This window comes from Bombus affinis, chromosome 4, assembly GCF_024516045.1.
Source record: "Bombus affinis isolate iyBomAffi1 chromosome 4, iyBomAffi1.2, whole genome shotgun sequence".
In the NCBI taxonomy this organism is placed as follows: Eukaryota; Metazoa; Arthropoda; class Insecta; order Hymenoptera; family Apidae; genus Bombus; species Bombus affinis.
The window spans coordinates 15611920-15633402 of record NC_066347.1 but is presented as its reverse complement, the minus strand read 5'-3'; the positions used below and the strand labels follow the sequence as shown (position 1 = coordinate 15633402).

The 21483-nt window shown below is 39.4% G+C and overlaps 1 protein-coding gene across 1 annotated transcript in view; it reads right to left on the bottom strand.

Moving 5' to 3' along the window:
* Positions 1-21483, bottom strand: part of LOC126915407 (RNA polymerase II elongation factor Ell) — a 142693-nt gene that overhangs the window by 91222 nt on the left and 29988 nt on the right. The window contains exon 3 of the mRNA XM_050720067.1: positions 2684-2731. Coding sequence (XP_050576024.1) covers positions 2684-2731 — 48 coding nt within the window. The remainder of the gene's footprint in view (positions 1-2683; positions 2732-21483) is intronic.

Genomic DNA, 21483 nt, shown 5'->3' with positions numbered 1-21483 from the left:
AGTTATACAAAGTTATAAAATTGGTAGACCTCAATTAGAATGTAAACTGTCTCCCAAATTCCTAGAAACAAAATTCTACTATAACCTAGAAAGTACAGAACTCTTTAAAATAAACGAACGCTACGAACGTAGCGAGATAAATACATTTACGTCGAATCAAGGTTTAGTATCAAGAAAATGTATTTCATACGATCGTCCGATCTAGTTGAATGTAGCAAATAGATCGTAAAGGGTTAATCGACGCGTAAGAAAGGCTTCTCGAGCATCCGTAATAAACCATTTCAAGATCATCGAGTCTTCGCAGGATCCCGGAACCGAGGCGTCATCGATGCAACCTCGAAATACGATCTCCTTCAGCCTTCGAAAAATCGTCCGCGAGAATGAACCAAGGACCCTAAGAAGTCGGCTGGCAACTTTACCGCCGTGTTTGCCGGGTATTCGAGCAACGATCGACGCGACCAACGAACGTACGAGCGAATCAACGAACGGCACGGGAGAAAATGGTGTATAACCTTGCTCGAACGACCTCGATCGCCTTCACCGTAGTAGAAACCTTCGACGCCGTGCCTGGCCACGTCTACGGACACGCGCAGTAATCACCACCGATCCTCCGATCTCAGCGCGAGAAGATCTCTGCGCGCGCGTGTCTTCGTTCTTGTAACGGGAGAGGATCGTGCACGCGATCGATAATGTGTCACGCCTCTCACTCTCGTTTCTTTTCACAAAGGGATGCGGTAAAGAACGTTCTACTTCATCATCTTTCGTATTTTACCCCCTTGAATGATTACCGATGTTTAATCGTTTAAGGATAATTTGTTAACGCATTTATCAAATAAGATGGCGAGTCGACATTGTGGGAAAATTTCATAAGAATTCGTATCGATAGACTGTGGCTGTTTACGGGAAATTTAGAAACGCGATAATTATATGTAAATTATTAAAGTAAATTATTAAAATAAGTTTTCTTAATAAAAGTACATCTTACGTTAAAAGCTCTATTAATGTAAAGAAGAGTATTGTATGAAAGACTACGTTATAGGTAGTAAAAATCGGATTACAGCGAACGTGTTAAGAAATTTGTAAATGTGGCTAAGTTATTCTGTGTTACGTGGTCGTTGAAGGTTCACAGTGGCTAACAGCAGTAAAACTTTAATGGAATTTAAAAAAAAAAAGAGAGATTTCTCGCACGTGTATTTGTTACAGCTAAATCTATAAGCAAATACACGTGTCGTATATTTCCGTAGCTCACGTCATTAATGTTAAATTATTAATATTTTGATCCTTTATCTTTCATTTACAAAAATACGAATATAAGTAGTAACGTCGTAGAACAATCTCTCTCCGCTAACAATCTCTTTGTCGCCATTTTATTTACCATTAGAGCGAATTATAAAAGGATTTTCATCGAGAAACCTTTTTTACCCATACCTACACGATAATTCCGAAACTTTACCATCAGCATACATTCAGCGCCGCTTATCGACCCGCCTTTGCGACATAACATAACCTCAACTCTCGGTTTTTCCTCGCCTACTCTAACGCCTCGTAATTTCCAGTAAGATGCGTGACGAATTTCAAAGTTTTCATAACGAATCGCAAAGACATGCTTGCGCTCAAATACAACTAACAGAGGCGGAAAATCTTCCGAGAAAAGCTTAACGGCCGCTAAACGATGTTTCGCGGAAAACGCGCGAACGACGACGCGAAGTTCGTGTGCTGCGTATCTGGCGCATGCGCTACAGGGCAATTTTTTATTCTTCATCTCGCGAACGTGATTACACGGATAGCATTTTTTAAGTTCCTGTCGCTTCTCGGAAGAATTACGTCCAATTCTACGCGAGCGTAGTTCGTCGATGCGGAATCTCGCGAATTTTATACCGCATTAAAACCAATGGGAACCTGGCGTTTTATCGAGAAATTCTCGAGTAATAAAGGGTTTTGTTGAAAATTACTTCAAGTTTTTCTGTGCACTTTTATAATATAAAACTCTGTATAATTGTAGAGGTTGCGCGTTTATAGGGTTTCCGATTTCTCAGACAGACAAACAGACAGAAAATACCAGGCTGATAAAGGTCTCTACGAAGATACCGAAGGGTATTGTATTTATAAAAATTGTACACCTTTTTGAAAAGAGAAAGGTGTAGATCTAGGTCGTTTAATTTGTTTCGCTTCCTGTGATTGAAAACTCTTTTCTAATTATAGTAATAATAAATAGCATGCTATAATGATTTGAAAGTAACAAATTTTCTAATTAATTCTTCAATCATAATTGACTAATAAAAACTTGTATATATGGATGTTGCGAAATTTTGTTAAATCGGTCTGGCTTGTGAAACCACTCGGTATCGTACTCTGTATCAACCTGATTTAAGATATTGAACGTGATAAACCAAAGCATAAATGAATTTGTAAGATAGGTAATCTATTAAAAAATGAATAAAAAATATTTACAATGTCTTTGAATAAATATTTGCTAAATATCGACTCTGTCACGATTTAGAAAAACAATTACGGTTGATTTATGATACTAGCAGCGAGTAGCTGGTTAATTTTTTGTAATCTTTCGTATAAAATCGATCTTGATTATATCATACTCGAACAGGCAGAGAAGTCGGAAACTTGTACGTATCGCGCGATTCTACCGATGCAAGTATGCAAATAATGGAAAGTGATTTTCACTTACCCCTTCATTTCCTAGGAACTGTATAGTAGGGTTTTGGGTGGTCTTGTTCTGAAAGTAGAAAAAAATCAAGATCAATTTAACGTCAATTTGTATCAGAAGTTATATTATGCTAGTAACGCTATTATATCAGTAATATCTCAAATTTCTTATTTTTACTATTTTATTAACAAGTAAATTCGATTTACTTCCTTGTTTGAAAATAAATAATTTCCTCTTGTATTAAAATTTTTTATGCTCATTCGAACATCGTTCTAATTCAAATATGCAGGAATAAGTCTCGTCTTGTGTGGTATAAAACGTACAAAAATAATACAAAATTCCTATAGACGCGCGTGTTATTTGTCAACTACCTCGAGCTATTGTCATTTTCATAACGCGATATGTGCAGGAAATACAGCATACATATTGCTCAGGTTAGTTGAATGTTTTTCGTCTCAATAGTAATGGAATATTCATATCCCCTCTTCATTAATAAACAATGATCACTCTTAAAATATCTCTACTCGTAGAACAATACTCGAATATAACGGAATATTTTATTCCGGAGGGGAATGACAATTTCCCTTACCTTAATTTCGGAATCGATATAAAGCTGTATAAATCGTCACCGGTTCGAAATCGACGTCACAACGACGCTGGTGGTAGCAAGTCTTACGTGCGTGCTCTATCGATTCGAGTATCGTCACGTGCATACAATTCGGTGATAAAGTTCACGATAAGCGTTGACTTGCTTCGAGCGACCGATTATGCCACGTAACGTGTATAAAATTCGGATTTTACGAAATTCTTGCTCGTGATACGATAAAGGAAGGAAAAATCTTATGAAAGCCGGAATCGTGGGCGAGTTACGCGCACGATGTTCAACGACTTCCTTTATGATTAAAAGATTTTTCCACGGGTAAAAGTAAAGAAAAATTGTATATGTGCGGTTAACAAATAAAACTATTGATCCTGCTATGGTTTAATATTACTATTACTGCGTTTACTGTTAGACATTCTTATTTGAATTATAGCGCCAGGCTAGAAATGTTGTTTCAATACTCGAGTTTTTTCTCCATTTCCATACAGCATACGATACGCTCTATCGTTGTATCGTTTAATTCTTTGCGTTGTTTAATTTCCGTGATTATTAACTCCTAGCAACTATATAAACAATCGTATTTTCCTCATTTTCCCAAACCTGTATCCTCTCAGGTATTACTTAATATTTTATTTAATAAATCAGTACGTTACAAAGTTTAAACTAAGATAATTTTTTCTTTCACGAAACAAATGTATTTTTGCCAATATCTTTTATGCTAGAAGATACTTAAATGCTGCCGCTTTTAAAACTTTTCACTAGATAAATCGGTAAAATAATAAATAAAAATTCACGTTTATGGCGCAGGGTCGAAACAAGATTAATATATGGCACCGTGTATCTACATATATGCGGGTACGTAGTTCGTAATTTGACAGAAATTCGTTTAATTACGAGCTCAAAGTATGTTTCTACGCTACGTTTCTGTCGCTCGTGAAATTCAACTGCAGCATGATCTCATAGCGTAATATATTTTGCCGTGTTACATTAGCAGCATGTGCATATACGACGATTTTGCGTGCTGTGCACACGCGCGGGCGCGCTCACGATCGTTTGAAAAGGGAAAGTTGTCGGTAAGAGCTTCGTGCGCCTTTGATCGTTCAGCTCGACGAAGACGTTCGTAAAAACGAAAAGCGCTACGATTGGCGATATTGTTGGTGAATGGCAGAGTTGACGATGCCAGTAGTAACAACGAAGCAAAAATTCGCATATGTAGATATACCGTTGATTAAGACTAACGTGATAATCGCGTCCCGATAAGACCGTACTTCTGTGAAGATAAAGAATTCTTTGTTTTGTGAAACGATTCGACGAAAGAATTCACGTTTCTAGCTTTCAGTCGTTCTTTACGTAAAAGAAGCTTCGCGTTGTTAACATTTGTAAACTTATAGAAATATTAGCTCAGTTTCGGCTCGTTTGCTCTGTTTATTCGAGTCTTTGCAAATTTATATCGTGTCTGTTACGTTTCCTATTATTGTTAATTATTTTCCGATTCTCACGACATTGTAAAACGTTGTGCTCGTTACTCAAGCTCGAGGCGAAGTACCGTGACCTAGCGCTTTTAATTTTAACGTATAGAGACTGCGCTCTACCCACTTTCGAGATCTCTTGAGTTCTCTGAGAATGAATGCTTGTGAGAAACGGTCGCATTTAGCAAAAGCAAAAGCAAAAACGTAACAATTTACTAAACTCAAATCGATGCAATAACGTTATTAGTTGATAAATTATTATGCAAGAGAGTCGCGGTGTTGGAAATGACGATGTTCGGTAAATAATTACGTAATTATACGTATACGATGTATAGCCAAAAATGTTGCTAAAATGTAACGAGTATTCGCTGAGACACACACGGAGAAGGGCACTTCACATTCGTTCGAACAACTGGAATTCTGGAGTTCTCGATCGTTGTCCTTCGAAGCCAATACCAACGCATGGTTATTGGATTTTACGAGCGATTCGACGCCGCTCAAAATATATGCGCATGCATTGACGTCTGAGCTGAGTCGCGTTTGAGCCGTTGTCGCGATTTAACGAGATTTAAAAGCCGAGTCCAAGCGGCAGGCCACGCGTCTCAGACAGAAAAGCGTACAACGGTTAGCCAACGAATACCAGGGCGAAGTAAAAGAGAGACGGAACACAATGAAATAAATTAATGACGCAGAAGACGACCTGTGGTCTGACCGTTAAATGCTCGAATGTAAAATTCACAGCTCTATACTGAATTACGTACGCTTCGTACCGGTGGTCTCGAAATTTAGTGCGAGGATAGAGGAATTAAATTAAATTTCAACGAATAGCAATGTCTGTTGAAGTTTCGCGAAAAGAACGGAAACGTTATTTCATTTAATGAAACCGTTACCCACGTTTTTTTTTTTTTTTTTTTTTTTTTTTTTTTTTTTTTTTTTTTTTTTTTTTTTTTTTTTTGAGAATTTTTGAAGGTTTTGGAAAAGAAGATAATGTGCACGTATAATTTGTTTTATATTGGGGAATATTCTACTATTCTTTTTCACATGAATATGAACGTGAATATTTTATAGTTTTCAGTTTCTACTATTTTGTATCGTCAAATATTTCATACTTTTAAAAATTCGTATTATCAAAATCATTATGTTAAAAAAATAATATCTGGTTACTAGAGTGTGTCGTACTTACTTTGAAAATAAGACCAAATATAAACCGAATAAGATGATGTTTAAAAAATTATAAATCGATATAGACACGTGGAGCCCTGAACTCGACCACCAGCCATTCTATTTTGACGATGGTAGAAGAAAGCATTGCGTGATACATTAGACGTCATCAAAGCGGTTCCTTGCGCGCGAACAGCTACCCTGTCTCGAATAAGAGTCACATTGACAGCTTGGTCAATAACTCTTTGATCTACCACCACTCTCCCTTTTCTAGTCTATACATCCATATTTTGTCTTTATTCCTGTTACGATCGTCAGCTATTCTTAACTGAATTCTTCAAAGGATATAAGTCGCCCTCTTTCTTCGTTTCTATCGCGTTTTCTTTTGGAATATCCAAACTACCCTGTTTCTTTCTTTTTTCCATCATTGACGATCGTTTTCTTTTAAACTACGTACAATTGTTTAGGCTACAAAATTTCTAGCGTCACTCGTATACACACTAGTGAAAATTTGTCAAATTTCAGGGATCCATAATCTTGTTAATATCTATAATGTAATAATCTAGCAATTTGACGCAACAAGATGAAAATCAAAGTTCGAATCGTCTATTTTCTAATCTGTTTGCTCGTTTCATTTAAATCGCTGTTCAAGGGATAAAATATTTCTTTCCAGAAGAGTACGTCAAATTGTAAAAGTTTCTTCATGCTCGATAACCGATATTGGCCTGTTGGTAACATTTTCCTTTGAAACAAACGACACTGCATCACAAAACGATGTTTTCGTGATGAAGCTACCAGTCAGTTAAAAGAATTGCCTGCATTTTCGTGGTTTCTATCCCTTCAGCGTACACGGCTGACATCTGCCTTTTACGACTACTAAAAGATTTTAGTCTGATTCTTGATAAAGATCGCTGTAAATGTTGTTTAGTTTTATTTTATTATCATTTGGAATAATAATACGATCAACGTATCGATGCAACGCATTGAATTACGCTACTTGTATAATTAAATTATCAACCTCTTCGGAGCGTTTGTCGAATTATCGATCAAGCAATAGTGACATTCTACAGAACGCGCGATTAATTGATTTAGATTCGCTACTTTCGATAGATTATTCAGGAATCCTGTCGACGATCCCATGTCCCCAGAGTGCGAGATTCACAGGTCGTCGGAGAAAATGGAGAGAGCAACTGAACGGAAAGGCGAGTGGATCTCAAACAGAATCTGAAAGAATAATTCGTCGTGGAACAGAGAAAACGGGCAGTTCTGCACCTGTTGAATTTCATTTTTAGCGATAGAGCAGAATCTTGGACGATGGATAAGTTATTCGCAATGAAACGTGGATTCGAAATGAGCAACGTGAGACCCCCGCATAATTTATCGATAGATCGACGTCAATCGAATGTACAACACTTCGCCAAGCGCGTTCGATAAAGCGGATATAGTGCGAGGAGGGTTAATCGGTTAAATGGTTAGCGGTTTTTCCAATATTTCATATTTATGGACGTGACTTGGCGCAAAACATAAATTCTATTATTCTGCCTTGTTGCTTTATAAAGAACAGTGTGTTCTTTTTTATCAAATACGCGCCATTTAATAATTGGAGCGTTGGATATTTCAGAGTAGCTATCTGTGAAGATAGAACCATTTAACGCGTTTAATCGAAATTACGTTCCAATCATTCCTTAAGCCTGTTGATCTACCTGCTACTTTTTCGTGTAGCTCACCAGGCATTTTTTAAAAATAACAATTTATCGTATTATATAAATAAAATTTAAAACAGCATGGAATACACAAAATGTGGTAAAATCACGCTAAGTATTAATATCTAAAATAATAATATCTGTTAAAAGGTATCCATCCATTTGGATCCACATAGAGCCAAAGAGAACAGAATAGTTGGACCGTAAAAAAACGAACTACAGTTATCATTCTGTCGCTGCTCAAGAGACATAATTTATCATTAATACGAAATTGAGAGATTCTGTAAGTGGGATTAAAGATAGTTTTCATTCTGGCCTGCGTTAAAATTCGTAAGTATGGTAATTAGTACTCGAGACGTTGATAAACTTAAACCTCGAACTTAGACATCAAGCAAATCACACATGTTTCTACCTGGAAACAAACTTGGTCTATATATACCCAACTAGAGAACAGATGCAATCCATCGACTTAGGAAACAAATAACTTCCTGTGCTGAATTTACACGTATTTTCCCTCGAGTAGTCAAGAGATGGTTCGAGAAACTTCTTTTGGAAATTCCTAAGAACAGGCTATTCGGCAAGCAGGGGGAAACAGAGGGAAAACCTAAGTGATTTATGGCTCGTTTCGCGAACGCGAAGTCCTAAAAGAAACCTGGTGCGATGAGGACGCGTCAGCGTGTTCGATGTGTCTTGTTGCATAAGCGCGCGAACGGTTATGTTCATGCATTTTTCATCGCATCCCTGTATTCGTAACGCACAGTTCGTCGCGTCTACGAAATTCTAATCGTTCGTACCAACCGAGAACGCAATGGCGTGTGCGCAGTCGTGCGCGCTCCAGGACAATGAAATAACGACGATGCATTTTGCAATTGCCTGGAGACGCGGAAACTAGCCCACCCATGGAGGCAAGGGGGGAAAAGAAAACCAGCGCGCGAACTCGCCTTGTTAACTCTATTTGCGTCGTGGGCACGTAACGGATTTGCCGTTTCCAGTCGCCGTCTAATTCGCGGAAAAAGGAACGTGGAATTTATAATGTCGCTGGCGTGGCGGCGGTCGATCAAGAAGTCGCCACGATAATTGAGTAATTAAACCTATAACAGCTACGTGCATCGGTTGGATAAAGATCTCGTTGTAGCGTAACTGTTTGCTGTTAAAAGATGGAATAGAATGTGTTTATTTGCCGTTTGTAGGAATGGAGAATGCTAAGTTTAGAAACGCGATTTTTCAATGTGCGTTGTTCTCGTGGTGGTAGGGGTAGTAGAATGATCGCCGCAATACTACGGTTAAAGCTATGGTTACGGCGTTAAGCTGTCATCTGTTACAGAACAATTTATTTATTTTATTTTTCGTCTCGAGGTAACATTCGTGCACCCTTTCTTCTTTGCTAAATGACTAATGGCCGTCGGTTGAAACAAACCTAAGTGATTCTTATCTATTTCAACCAGTCTCGAAGGTTGTGTCTAGTCGAATATATGTAATACTCATAAATATCCTATTTAAGAGGATGATGACGATTTTCCTCACCCCTCGATCCAACTTCCTGATCCCGAATATCGTTACACCAACTTGAGCTAGACCGTATTGAGGTTATGTTAGGTATACCATCAGATGCAGTATCCTGGAATGAAGCGTGCACTTAGAACATCGCTTCCTTATCGGTGGTTACGAGACGAGAGAAAAGCTTTCAGAGACAAATCAGGTTTCCTTAATAAAAAACGAAGGAGGAAAAGAATATATTGGTGTTCAGCGAATACTAGTGATAACCTTGTACGGTATCGATGGCGTTCAGCAACGTATAAAATTACAGAAACGGTATAATTTGCTTCAACAGTGTCCAAAGGAGGAGATAATGTTTCAAGAAAGAAGAATGACGCTATGAAATACAGATGGACGTAAACAGCGAACAGTTCTTCGACTTCCTTTCATCCAAAAAACATGTATGCCATATATCAAATAGAGTACGACATTTATCAACTCCATACCATACGAAACAGGGAAAAATGTGTTCTTCTGATTCTGGGTTACCCCGTCCCCATAACTGCTGCGTGAACTTTATTCCACGCAAATTGGGTCGCGCGTGCCGAATATCATTCATCAACTTTTCTACAAACTTCTGCCTCTAGCGGGGTAATCGTTCATTCCCCGTTTCACGATTTCTCGATAATCTTTTCCCCTCTACAATATTTATTTCTAAAATTAATTGACAGCGATCGAGCTTGACGGAGAATTTATCAAAATTTGCATCGAATCGAGCGGTCAACGTTAGCGGTGGAAAAAGCGGTTCATCAAAAATCATCGTTTAGCTCAATTAATCAGTGGACGAGAGCGCGGTTGCCGGCTTACAACAGGTAGGCAACGTCACGGTGCAGCTACCAGACAGGCCACGCCGAGAAATTCGGCAACGCCGCCAACTGGTTCACTTTCTCTCGGCCGGCGAACTCGCAGACCGTTCTGGCTCCCTTCTTATGACGCGTGTGTTCTCCTGCACACGCGCACAACATAGCACACACGGATATGTATCGAGCAGACGTGAGCGTTCGTGTCCCCTCGCGTATCACGATGTGTGGGCGTGTACGTGTACGTACACGCCCGACGTCTCTACCTAGATTGTGACAAACCGATGCGATAGAGATCCGGGTGCGAGACAGTGGATCTCGAAAAGATTAGCCGCTCGAAATTGCGATCGAATTTGCTCGGATCGATGTCGTTGAACCCTGGTGAGAAGCACGGCTCATCAACTTGGCGTCGACGCGACGCGACGCGACGTTGCGTGCTCGTCTGACTTTTCGAGAAACGATCGTTTTTTCTTTCCTTTACATTCTCCTCCGTTTCCCTCGGTTCTTTCTCGTTTTTTATTCCTCCGAAACTGACAACGGATAGATCGAACGGATAACACCCAGCAGCAGCAGATAATAACTCTAACGCCAGGCCAACGAAACCTTGTCGCCGCCGTATAATCTGGATTTTACGACCGTCAGGTTAGATGCGCGGCAGCGTATGCGCATCATACATACGTCCCGGTGATTCGCGTTAATTGGTCGTGCAACAAATCCTCATTTGATCCGCGAACAACCATTTTACGCGCGTGATTCAAGTTTATATCGTTACGACTATCGCAACGATAGTACGATGTACGATGTAAAGGGTATAACTGTTATCGAATGCGATCTATTTTCCGATCGACGTGGATCACGCGATATTTCATCGGACAGGTGTCAACCAGCGAACCGTTTATATCGAAAACGGCTCAGACATCGTAAACAATGCAATGAATCTGTACGCGACGACAACGTTGAGTTGCTCGTGTCTCGTGTTCAATACCGTTCGGTAAACATAGCTCTGATGATCTGTGGTAAATATTTGCCCTATACGATAACGGAAAACAATCGATCTCTCGACGAACAACCAGGCTACTTGATGCCAGTCTCTGCTCTATGTCGCCGTCTGCCACGTGGATAATGACATCGATAACGAAGATACGGTTAATTGGTATGCTTTTAAGTGGATTACACCGTACCATACTGACCGCTCACTTTCGTTCATTAGAATTTCCGAGTAACATCCAAAGTTCGAATCAACGGTAGCTCGGTCGTTGATACATCGTTTATCGAAACAGGATGAGATTGTGTATTCCAAATAAACCGATAATTATTATCTCTGTGATGCAACGACAGTTTTAACGAGAGTATAATATCGTGAGTTTCTTCATCGAACGATCTGGAAATGCACGAGAACAAGAAATTACACGTATCGTTGATTTGCTAGAACTGACGTAAAAGATCATCTCAGTTTCAGGGTTTTTGGAAAAATTAAATGCAAACATAAACTACGTACTTATTAAGAGAAACCCCTACTTTGAAATTCAAATACCATTACTCAAAATATAACGAGAAGTTTTCATCGTTAATCGATAATTAACGAACCAATTTTCTGAAAAATGTACTCTTCCAGCAAATCGACAAATATGTATTCGTTTAATCGTTACGTCACTTTTGGGTTTGATTTCTATGTCAAGTTACGTCCGTTTACGTCCAGTATCGATAAGGTTGGCATTTAAATGGACCGTTTTTTCCATAACGTAAAACGATGTTCTAATACTATCGGTAATACACTGGCTAATGTTATTCGGTAATTTGAAGATGCATGGAATCAGTGTAGCGTCTCGAGGAACGAGAAATATGCAAAGCGTGCATCGAGGAAACTACTTTTACTCGTGCATGTGTATTCTCGTTGAAGCTCTCAGAGAGAATTTTAATCCACATCGTGGACTCGAGTAAACACGTTTATTTTCAAGCGTGTTTCAGCATTTTTCAGCGAGCTGCGAGAAGTCTCGTCGTCGCTCGTCCGTCTGCGTGAAACCCATTGAAAAGCATGTTTCAGGAGCGACGCGAAGTAGACTCGAAGGATCCGGGACTCCGCGCTGGCGGTGCCGTAATCAGAGCGATTAGGCGTGGCCGCGATAAGCGTATAGTGCTCTGCGGTCGTTGCTTCAACACGCGATAAATTGTTTCTGGGTCTAGATCACGTATCGTCACTTTCGAATGCACCCCACGACTCGACCTGTAAAAGTAGGCTTGATAAAAAAAAAAGAAAGAGGAAGATAAAGTTTGCATAAAGAGGAAGTCTCGTGGCTACGGTTAAGTCCGATATGATCATCTTTGGGTTTCTATAAACATGATAGTCGAATACGAAATTGCTTGTCTCTGCTTTAAAAAGGATATCAGATAGAAAGAGAGTTACTTTTTCGGTTGTTTTAAAACGAAATTCAATTTTCTCTGTTTTAAGTATTCGCAATAAGGTTGTTATTTAATGCCTTAAATATTTGAATATTATAAAAATATACAAATTTCCTCGAAAGTAACATTCGATTGGTTCTTTTAAATTCTTTATAAATGCGTCTTACGAGTTTCCTGCTTTGTCACTTTTCGCAAGCAGGATTTATATTGTATTTTAATTTTCTTTTAATTTATTACCATTTATAATTTTTCTCCCATTTTCAATTTATATTATTGAATTCTGGTTTTCAACATTGTACGGAAAGGAGTATATTCTTTGTACTTTGAATAGGCCATTTCATTTTCGTTGTTTCACTTTTACGTGTGCTATTGGTTATTTTATTTTCCTGCTAAAGATATTCGACAGCGAAAAATTATATACAAGTGGAAGGAAAGGATATATTTTACATAATGTAAAAAGCGCCGTGCAAAAGTTGATAAACACGACGAGTTTCGCTGAATTCTTCCGATCGGAATAAACCGTGAAACGAACTTAAAATTCAATTAACGATCACGCATGAAACTAAATGTCAAACGGCCTCGTTCGGTTTTCCGGAAAAAAATTACGCCAGCACAGTTCGATCAATCGGCTACGATCGATTTCCAGGTCAAACGAAATACACGAGCGAAAGGATTGTCTCCCCTCCCCTCTTTCTGACTCTAGGTGCATTGCGACCATCAGTATGCAACGAGGTATATTTAATTCGTTCGAGGAATACAAAATGTTATTGGGGTTGCTGGCATTAAATTGAATTACGTCTGGAGAATAATTTCGCGAATAGCGTGTTACAATTTTCGTTGTATCGAACCCGTCTCGCTCGTTTACGTAGTTCTCTGTAAAATAACAACCTGCGAAATTCTTAATCGAACAGAACAAAGTAAAAGTCAACATTTAGTTTCATCGACCCGTTTGATTTTATTCGTTATTTATTTATCGATTTAATTGATCCAATTGTCCATTCACGTGTTTTCTGTTTAAACGTAAATCAAAATTCTACCAAATGTCCAAATTGGACAAATTGAGGATGAAAAGAATTAAATGAAAAAAAAGAAGGTAAGTTACTTTTCATTTCTGCTTCCGATCTTCCCGGAACCGTAAGCTAAAGCGGAAAAGGAAAACAAAAGCATCGAAACTGGAAAGTGGAGGAGGTATGTTACTTCAACGAAGCTCATTGTTGTCGACCTTTGGTGAAATCCGCGATGTTGCTTTTTCATCGACTACGCCTATTTAACCATCGATTTCACATTCTTCCTATTTGTCTGTCGTTAGAAGGTAATAGAAAATAGTGCGTTAAACAACGAGGAAGAGAAGTTTCGCTCGGACGAACTTGAGAAACTAATAATTTTACACTATGTTCCTAATTCGAGTGATGATCGACGGATGATTAACACTGCTCTTCTTAGAAGGAGGTGCTATTTAGTATTTGTTCGTCTCTCATTTGAAACTGAAAACTGAAATTTCATAGAATTTGTATTACGATAGGTCAGGCATTCTATTGAACATTCTATTGAGTACCGGCCAAAGTTTCATACTATGCAAACTTCCAATTTCGTAAAAACGGCAGGGCGAAATGAAAGGGATTATTCGACCTTCTGTTTGTTTCGTTTTAAAATCCCCTTCTTCGATGGGGATTTTAAAATATTTTACGATGATTAGGGTAATAAATATTAAGAGAATTACGAGGAAATTAACGAACGTGTCACTGAAAAAGGGGAAGAGAAAAGGAAAGAAAAATAAACCTTCGGAATTGTAAGCCACGCAAATCTTTAAACACCGGAGCCAAACTATAATTCTAATAACAGTAAAATTTCGAAGTACCCAAACAAAACACAATAAACGAAAGAAACGCAAAGAACGATAAATATCCACGTTTCTTATTTAATCTTTCCCAATCCTCCGGATCTTTTTCTTCGCAGCGTTATACGTACGTCCAAAAGGCAACAAAATTTCCAACAATTTCTTCCAAACCAAATACGTAATGCTAAACATAATTTTCGATCGGAGCACGAAATGAAAAATCCCAGCTGCATCGATCTTCGCCACAAGGTCGTCGAATGTATCCTTTACTTTTGTTCGACCGCTTAAAAATTTTAAAGAATCCTGGGTCGAATAAAAAGGGAAGAAGGAACGAAAGACGACCGGACAGCAGGAATCCATTATTCTTGTATTACCATGTCGAGGGTAGTCGACAAGGACACGTGGCTGGTGGGGGAAGTAGCTACAAGGACGCCTCCAAAAATTCTCCAAGAGTTTTCCTCAAATCGAGGATTTCGAGCCACTGAAGTAGCCTCATCTCGACCCTGTTAAACCATAGGCATGGAAGAAAAACCTTTACCAACGCATTAACTCGTGTTCAACGGCGACCATTCGTGTTCCTAAAGGTCTGATGATTTTACTGTTTGCGTGTGTCTGTTTACGTGTCGGGAGCACCACCTGCCTTATACGAGTGTATTATTCCACCTTGGCTCCGACAATTCACTCGCCGAGTCTCTTTACAGACGTCGTGTGCAGAGAGCTCTCTCTTTCTCTCTCTCTCTCTATCCCTTAGGGCCGACGTCCTATCTCGATCACGAATCATGAAGTCCTTTGAAAAGAAAAGCCTGGGCACACGCCGCACGACACTCTCTCGCCACTTCGATGCGTGCGTTTAATAATCGTGGAGCGCGATTCCGGTGATCGTTCGATATTTAAAGTACTCGATCGTTTCTTCGCGAATAGCGGACAAGATGTACGATCGAGTTCATTGATGAGAGTCTCGTTCGGTAAAAAATATTCTAGAAAGTTTTATAAGGATACAGCTTGTATCAGAATATACGAGATTTTTTCATTGGGTACAGAAGATAAATTTTCATCGTTGTCATTACAGTCTTCGATCATAAATTAAAATTCCGTCGATGTTCTTTATTTAGCGAATATTGTCTTTAGAACGTTTCTATAAATTTTTAATTTATTCGAATTCTTTTTCTGGTTTAATTAAGAAAAAAAAAATTGGGCAGTCACGAGAGGCTATTTTTATGTTGCGATTAGTGTTGCATCATATCGAAATCATATGGTGTAAGCATCTTACGATTAATAAAGTAGTGTTAATAATCTGTTTTAGAATGAATAGATCGTCACGAACGTAAGTATTGTTCGACAAAAATTTCCATAAGAAATTTATAAGAAATAAAAAAAAGAAAAACATTCTTGAAAATTAATAGAACATACGATTTTTACAACTGGAATAATAAACAAGTTAATCGCGAAACATATTTGTCAAGGAAACATATGTATCTACAAACAAGTTAACGAGTGAGAGGACATTTGAATACAGTTTTCTTCTATGACGAATGAATTTCGAAGCTGGTTACACGAACTTGCTAAGAGGATAATTAACACGTCCACGTATCCTGCGAGGTGTTGCACAAGGTCTCGAATTCGCGGCGATTCGCAAGACCACCGTTTCCAGAAAAGGTGTGATATTTTCGCGCGGTTGATCATAGGTCGAAGACCGTCTAAGTCGAGTCATTTTTCGCCCACAACTCACCGATGAGTCACTCGAGACGTAATAATGCACTTCATTCCTCTGACCTACGCAATTTATCGTCGACTCGCGATAGAATTTCAAAATAACAGATCCTGCCACTCTGATCCATCTGTTTCCCCGTATTTTCTACTTGTTATCCTATTTTCGCCATAACATACGCATTTTATCGTAATTACCACGCTAGTTGCCTCGATATCGTTACACAGTACTCATCACGTCTTCGATAAATAACGTAAAGAGAGAAATAATCGATCCACTGGCTTGCTCTAACTACAATGATTTAAGTAATGCATGCAATTCACGCGATAATCGACGTGGGACGTTTATTAAATAGCGGAGACTTTGTTCGACGTAGCGATGCAACAAAGAGCAAACAACCAGATGAAAAGAATAAAACGAGAGAAATCGCCACCGATAGAAAACACAGCTGCCCTGGAAACACGTTCGCCCGTACGATCCTAAAAATGCATCCTCGCTTATATCTGATACTCTTCGTATCCATTTTCTTTCTTTTTTCATTCTTATTGTTTATATCGTGTTCGATATAATAATTCGTCTTGCGGTTGGCGAATTAACAAAATTTACGTCCCGTACAACTTTTCACGTGCAACTTATTCTCCACGGTACATACAGATGTATGATGCAAAGACATAGTTGGCGAATGTTTGCAGAAGACACGGATAAAGCTATTCCGATATAGAATATTTTAATATTACGTGTGATGATTTTGAAGTTAAAAACAGGGTAGGAAAAAAGTGTACGTCTCGTTCCAAAGCGAAAGAAAACGAAAATTCTGATAACACAGAATCGATCAACGACATACTACCCTGTAAAATCGATCGGCGTACGAATGAAAAATGGAATGATAGACGAAAACGTATTACCGCGTTCTATGAAGTGGTTTTTAAACGTTGGTAAAAAGATTGTCCGGGGAACAGCATTCGCGAACGTTGTTGCTGGCGAATACGCGCCTCTAGATCACAAGAAATACAGAAGGAAAGAAAGAGCGCACGATAAACCACAATATTAATTCACCAGATAAACGCAATCAGCAAATAAACACGACCAGATACTCGCCAGCCGCTGTATGTATTTGCCTTGGAGCAGATAGAGAGAGTACGGAAAACTTGAATCGAGTCGAGTTCACCCTCTTCTCTTTGACCATTGCGTTCCACGCTTATTATCTGACGGGAGTTTATAATAAAAATAACGTTATTAACGCCGGTGGAACGCGAACTCGTTGCGGTCGGCGCGGCATTTTTCGTTCAAGTATTTTAATTCAAAAGTTCCGTCGTGAAATATTTCGTACTTTGCGCGGTTGCTGGAATGTTCAACTTCGTTGAGGGAACAATCATCGTCCAGTGTTTTCCCGATGCTCTCCCCTTTGCGGAGAAAAACTTATCGAGGAACAAGTGTCAAGTGTTTTATGCAATTTATCGCTCGTCGAATGTTCGTCTCGATTTTCTGGATTATTCGAAAGATGCGATCTCACGATCTTCAATGGAACAATTTGTTTAGATATACAGATGGCATAGGATAATTTTGTCGCTTCGTGAATCCCGCGAAGCACTTTATACGAGCGCTATCATAGGCCATAACATTCAGGATATCAGGATATCACCCTCCTGTCTACGAGCGACAAACAATTTGATGGGAGTGACGAGGGTCGCTGAATAATACTATTTAAGGTGACGGTGAAACGGATAGCGTAATATAAGAAGTGAAAAAAAGAGGGAAAAATCGTAGACCTATTTTTGTACATCTCGGGTCTCTCCAAAACAGCAACATTTTTATATCCAAATAATAAACGATAAGAAATAAACGAGAAAGACAGGTCTTGTTTTATTCTTTCAAAAATATCAGGCTCGTACTTCGATCGTGGTTAGAAGCGTTATTGAGAAAAGTATCTGACAATTTCTTCGAAGAAAAGAGAGTTCCGTGCGCCGAGTTAAAGTTACTAAACGTAATTTACTTGGTTACAGTTATTAAATTTAATTAACCATGTTATCGAGTTCAACAATTCTCAATGAACTCAAGGGCGCAGCTTTTCAGCTGCAAACCCTATACGACCAGCGTACGAGTCTCAATCCGTTCTAAGTTTCCAAGTAGAGTGGTTCAGCCGAGCCACAGATGTCCACTCGAACGGAGAGGAATTTCATTAGACGCAATCGTTAACGCCGGTAACATTACGAAATAGGACATAACGGACGCCTTATGTGAAATTACCATCGCGATATCGGGCATTTTGCACGGGGACTACAGTTATTCGACCAGTGTTGCGCAACGAATCACCGCCACCCATGTTCCCACCGAATCGGGTGGCAGCGTGTGCAGCCACGAACCAATATTTCCTAGTTCCATGAACGAAACGGTTCTCGGGTGTTCATTTTCATTTACATATGTGATTCCCCGTTTTAAATATGTAATTCTACTCTGGGAACTCGCACAGTACGAGCAAGTGTTCGTGACGTCCTTTATTCCTTATGCAAACCACGCCTAACCCTTTCCCCTAATTTCAGCTCAACTTTCCAGACACTCGACTGACTGTCTGTCTGTCCGTCTGTCTATCTCTGCCTCTGTCTCTCTCTGTTTTTCATCAAGCTGCGAGCGGTGTATCATTGCTATCGGTATTAGACATATTGCGCTATTCAAAATACGATTCGTCTTATTTCCTGCGTTGTCCGCGACAAATACACGTAAGTAGATACGCGTGTCAACCTATTATGCGCCAAGAGAACAGAAATCGAGAACCGCGTGGTGTGGTGTGACGCGCGATTATACCCGGCCAACTGGAACGACACTTTCGTCGCTCGGCTCGGGTTAAACTATCGTGACGGATGCGCGGCTTGGAAGATTCTGTCGCGTTCAATAGAACGTGGAGAACTTGTCTGAGCGGTTTCTATTGTTCGCTTGTTCTCCCGTTCAACGCACTGGGGAACATTCTTTTCCATTCTCTGCCAAATTCCCCCGTAAGTTGGTCCAACTCTTAATTGAACGCAGTTTCAACGCCTAAAGGCACTAATTGGCAACGTAATGCCGAGAATGTGGCTGAAACTCAAAAGGCTTGGCGAGAAACAGATAGAAAGATAAATTCGAATGTAAATATCAATGGAGAGATAAGAGCGATGATTTAGAGAAAAGTGAAATTTTGATAGAATCGCTTGATAAAGAAAATTGTTTGATAAACGAGGTTCGTTGGTGCATTTAATGGATGAAAATTAGCGATTGTACCGAATTGTTAGAATTCCATTCAAATGGTACGTCGAAGAATGTTTTCGATTTAGTGAGAGTTAATTTAGCGAGAATATTGTATGAAACCCCTGTTTAATTCATAAAAATATGAATTTTCATAAAATAACGAGTAGAGCTGTCTAATTGCTCAACATGTATAATTATCTAGTAAATACTTGTACTATTACGATTTAAAAGTAACATTGCGACAAACACGAAGAACAAACTTCGGGATTAGATGATACTACGTACGAACGTTTATATAAAATGCAGACAAGTTTCGATCTGAAGTAGAGAAATTGGATTCGATCGAGCAAATGTTGAAAATTCAAGCGGTTCTCGATTAATTCGATTTGAAGTCGACCCGATGGATTTGCGTAACTGGCTAACTAGCGTCGCGTCGGTTGAGTCAGGTCCGCGGAGAGACAGCGTCGATTACGCTCGAGGTTCGATCAAACCGCGAAAGTTGAAATGGCTGACGGTTCGGTTACTCGTGTTTCTGCGGACAATTTCTTCTGTAACGACTCGATGATTTTTATTGCGAAAGCTGCCGCACGTTTCTCGAACGTATTGCCTTACGTTTGCAATTCTCTTGCTATTTTGTATCGTTATTTCTTCAGCTAGAAATTATGGAGTTATTTACTGCGAGTATATAATAAATGAATAAATGTAATATGCGTGGTAATGCGACAACCAGCGAGCATACGTGCCTGTTCTCATAATTCACGTGAAATATGTAGCAGTCGTTTTTAAATTACATACCTACTATTATCGCAAGTGTATAAATGAGAAAGATTTCGGTCAGATTATTACAAGTACTCGTAATTATTTATATTTTCCTCACTGTATATGTAACGACGTATATGTATAGATGTAATATGTGTAATACATATTAGGTTGTCCGAAAAGTTTCTTTCGTTTCATAATAATAAATGAACAAGGATTTGTCTTATATTATTTTATTGGCTTAGGTATGATCCATTTCGTTATATCTTTATTATTATGTTCGTGCATAATTCAATAAACTAAGATAAAACAGAAAACATTGTGCGTCTATTATTTCCTTATAAAACGAAAGAAACTTTCCGGACAATCTAACACAACATGGTACAAAATTTTAATGTATAAAACGTGTTTAGCGAAGAAGTTGATCATTCGTATATTCTCAGAAAATAGTATTGACATTTCATATCGAATAAGAAAGCTTAATTAATTTTACCACGCGTTATCAATTGAGTTGATATAATTCTATTTTTATACGCGTTGTCTTAGTATTGGAAGATGTTAAAAATCGCGTGGAAATAGATTATGTTCCTAGACGCGGTAAACTTCCTCAAAATCCTATTGGAGAAGAAATCGTTTTGAGTATGGAAAGGAGCCAAGTACCGAGATATTTGGAGCAACTTGGGCAGCTCTGTTCGATTATTCGAATTGTTGAAACAAATTCTATTCGTTCGAATAGTTCGTTCATACAGACAAATCGTATAAATTTAAGTCACGGCGCTCGGGCAATCGATTCGAATATCGTAACGAAAAATTCGCTTTATATTTACAAGCAGATAGACTTGACTCCGATTCTTTGTTTCAAGCAATAATAATTACAAATCGAACGAGCTCGAATTTGATACTTTCCTTGTTCAAAACCTAGTTCTCTCCACGTATCAAACTTCCTATTACCTGAAATCACGCGAATATCTGAACACGCGCTCCAGAAAATTTGCTTATCAACGAAATATGCGATCGCAGAGGCTGAAATTGAAAACGTTCAAATCCACGAATACGTGCGTGTACGTACTTGCACATTTGCCATAATCGCGAACGCCGTTCTCCCGTGTACAGAGAGAACACGTACCGAAGAAAAATAGCGATAATATCGCGGCACGCAGGAGTAAACAGGATCGTGCAATCTGGCGTTATCTTTCAGATTTACCGATGCTGCGACAGCGTGACCGTTCTCTGTAGCCAGGACGTTGCTTGTTAACGGCGGTTTGAACGCGTTGGTGGAACGAGGATGACGCGTGGAGACGACGGCAGAGTGCCTAGGAGCGCATTATCGATTCGTGAAAGGAGACTCGCGCCGGTTACTGCGGTTTCCACACGGCGGCAGCGGCGGCGGCAGCGGCGGCGGCAGCGGCGGCGACAACGACGACGCCGTGACGCGACGACGGTACAACGAGGACGAGGATGGCGACGACGACGTTAACGCCGACGCCAGACCAGTCACTGACAGACATCGAACAGCAGCCCGTTAGCCGAGTATTTTGATAACCTCATGCCACCGGCCACCGGAACCCTGTTTCCAGTTGATGGAGAATTGACACTGTTTGCACACCACCCACGGGTTTATTTGTTTA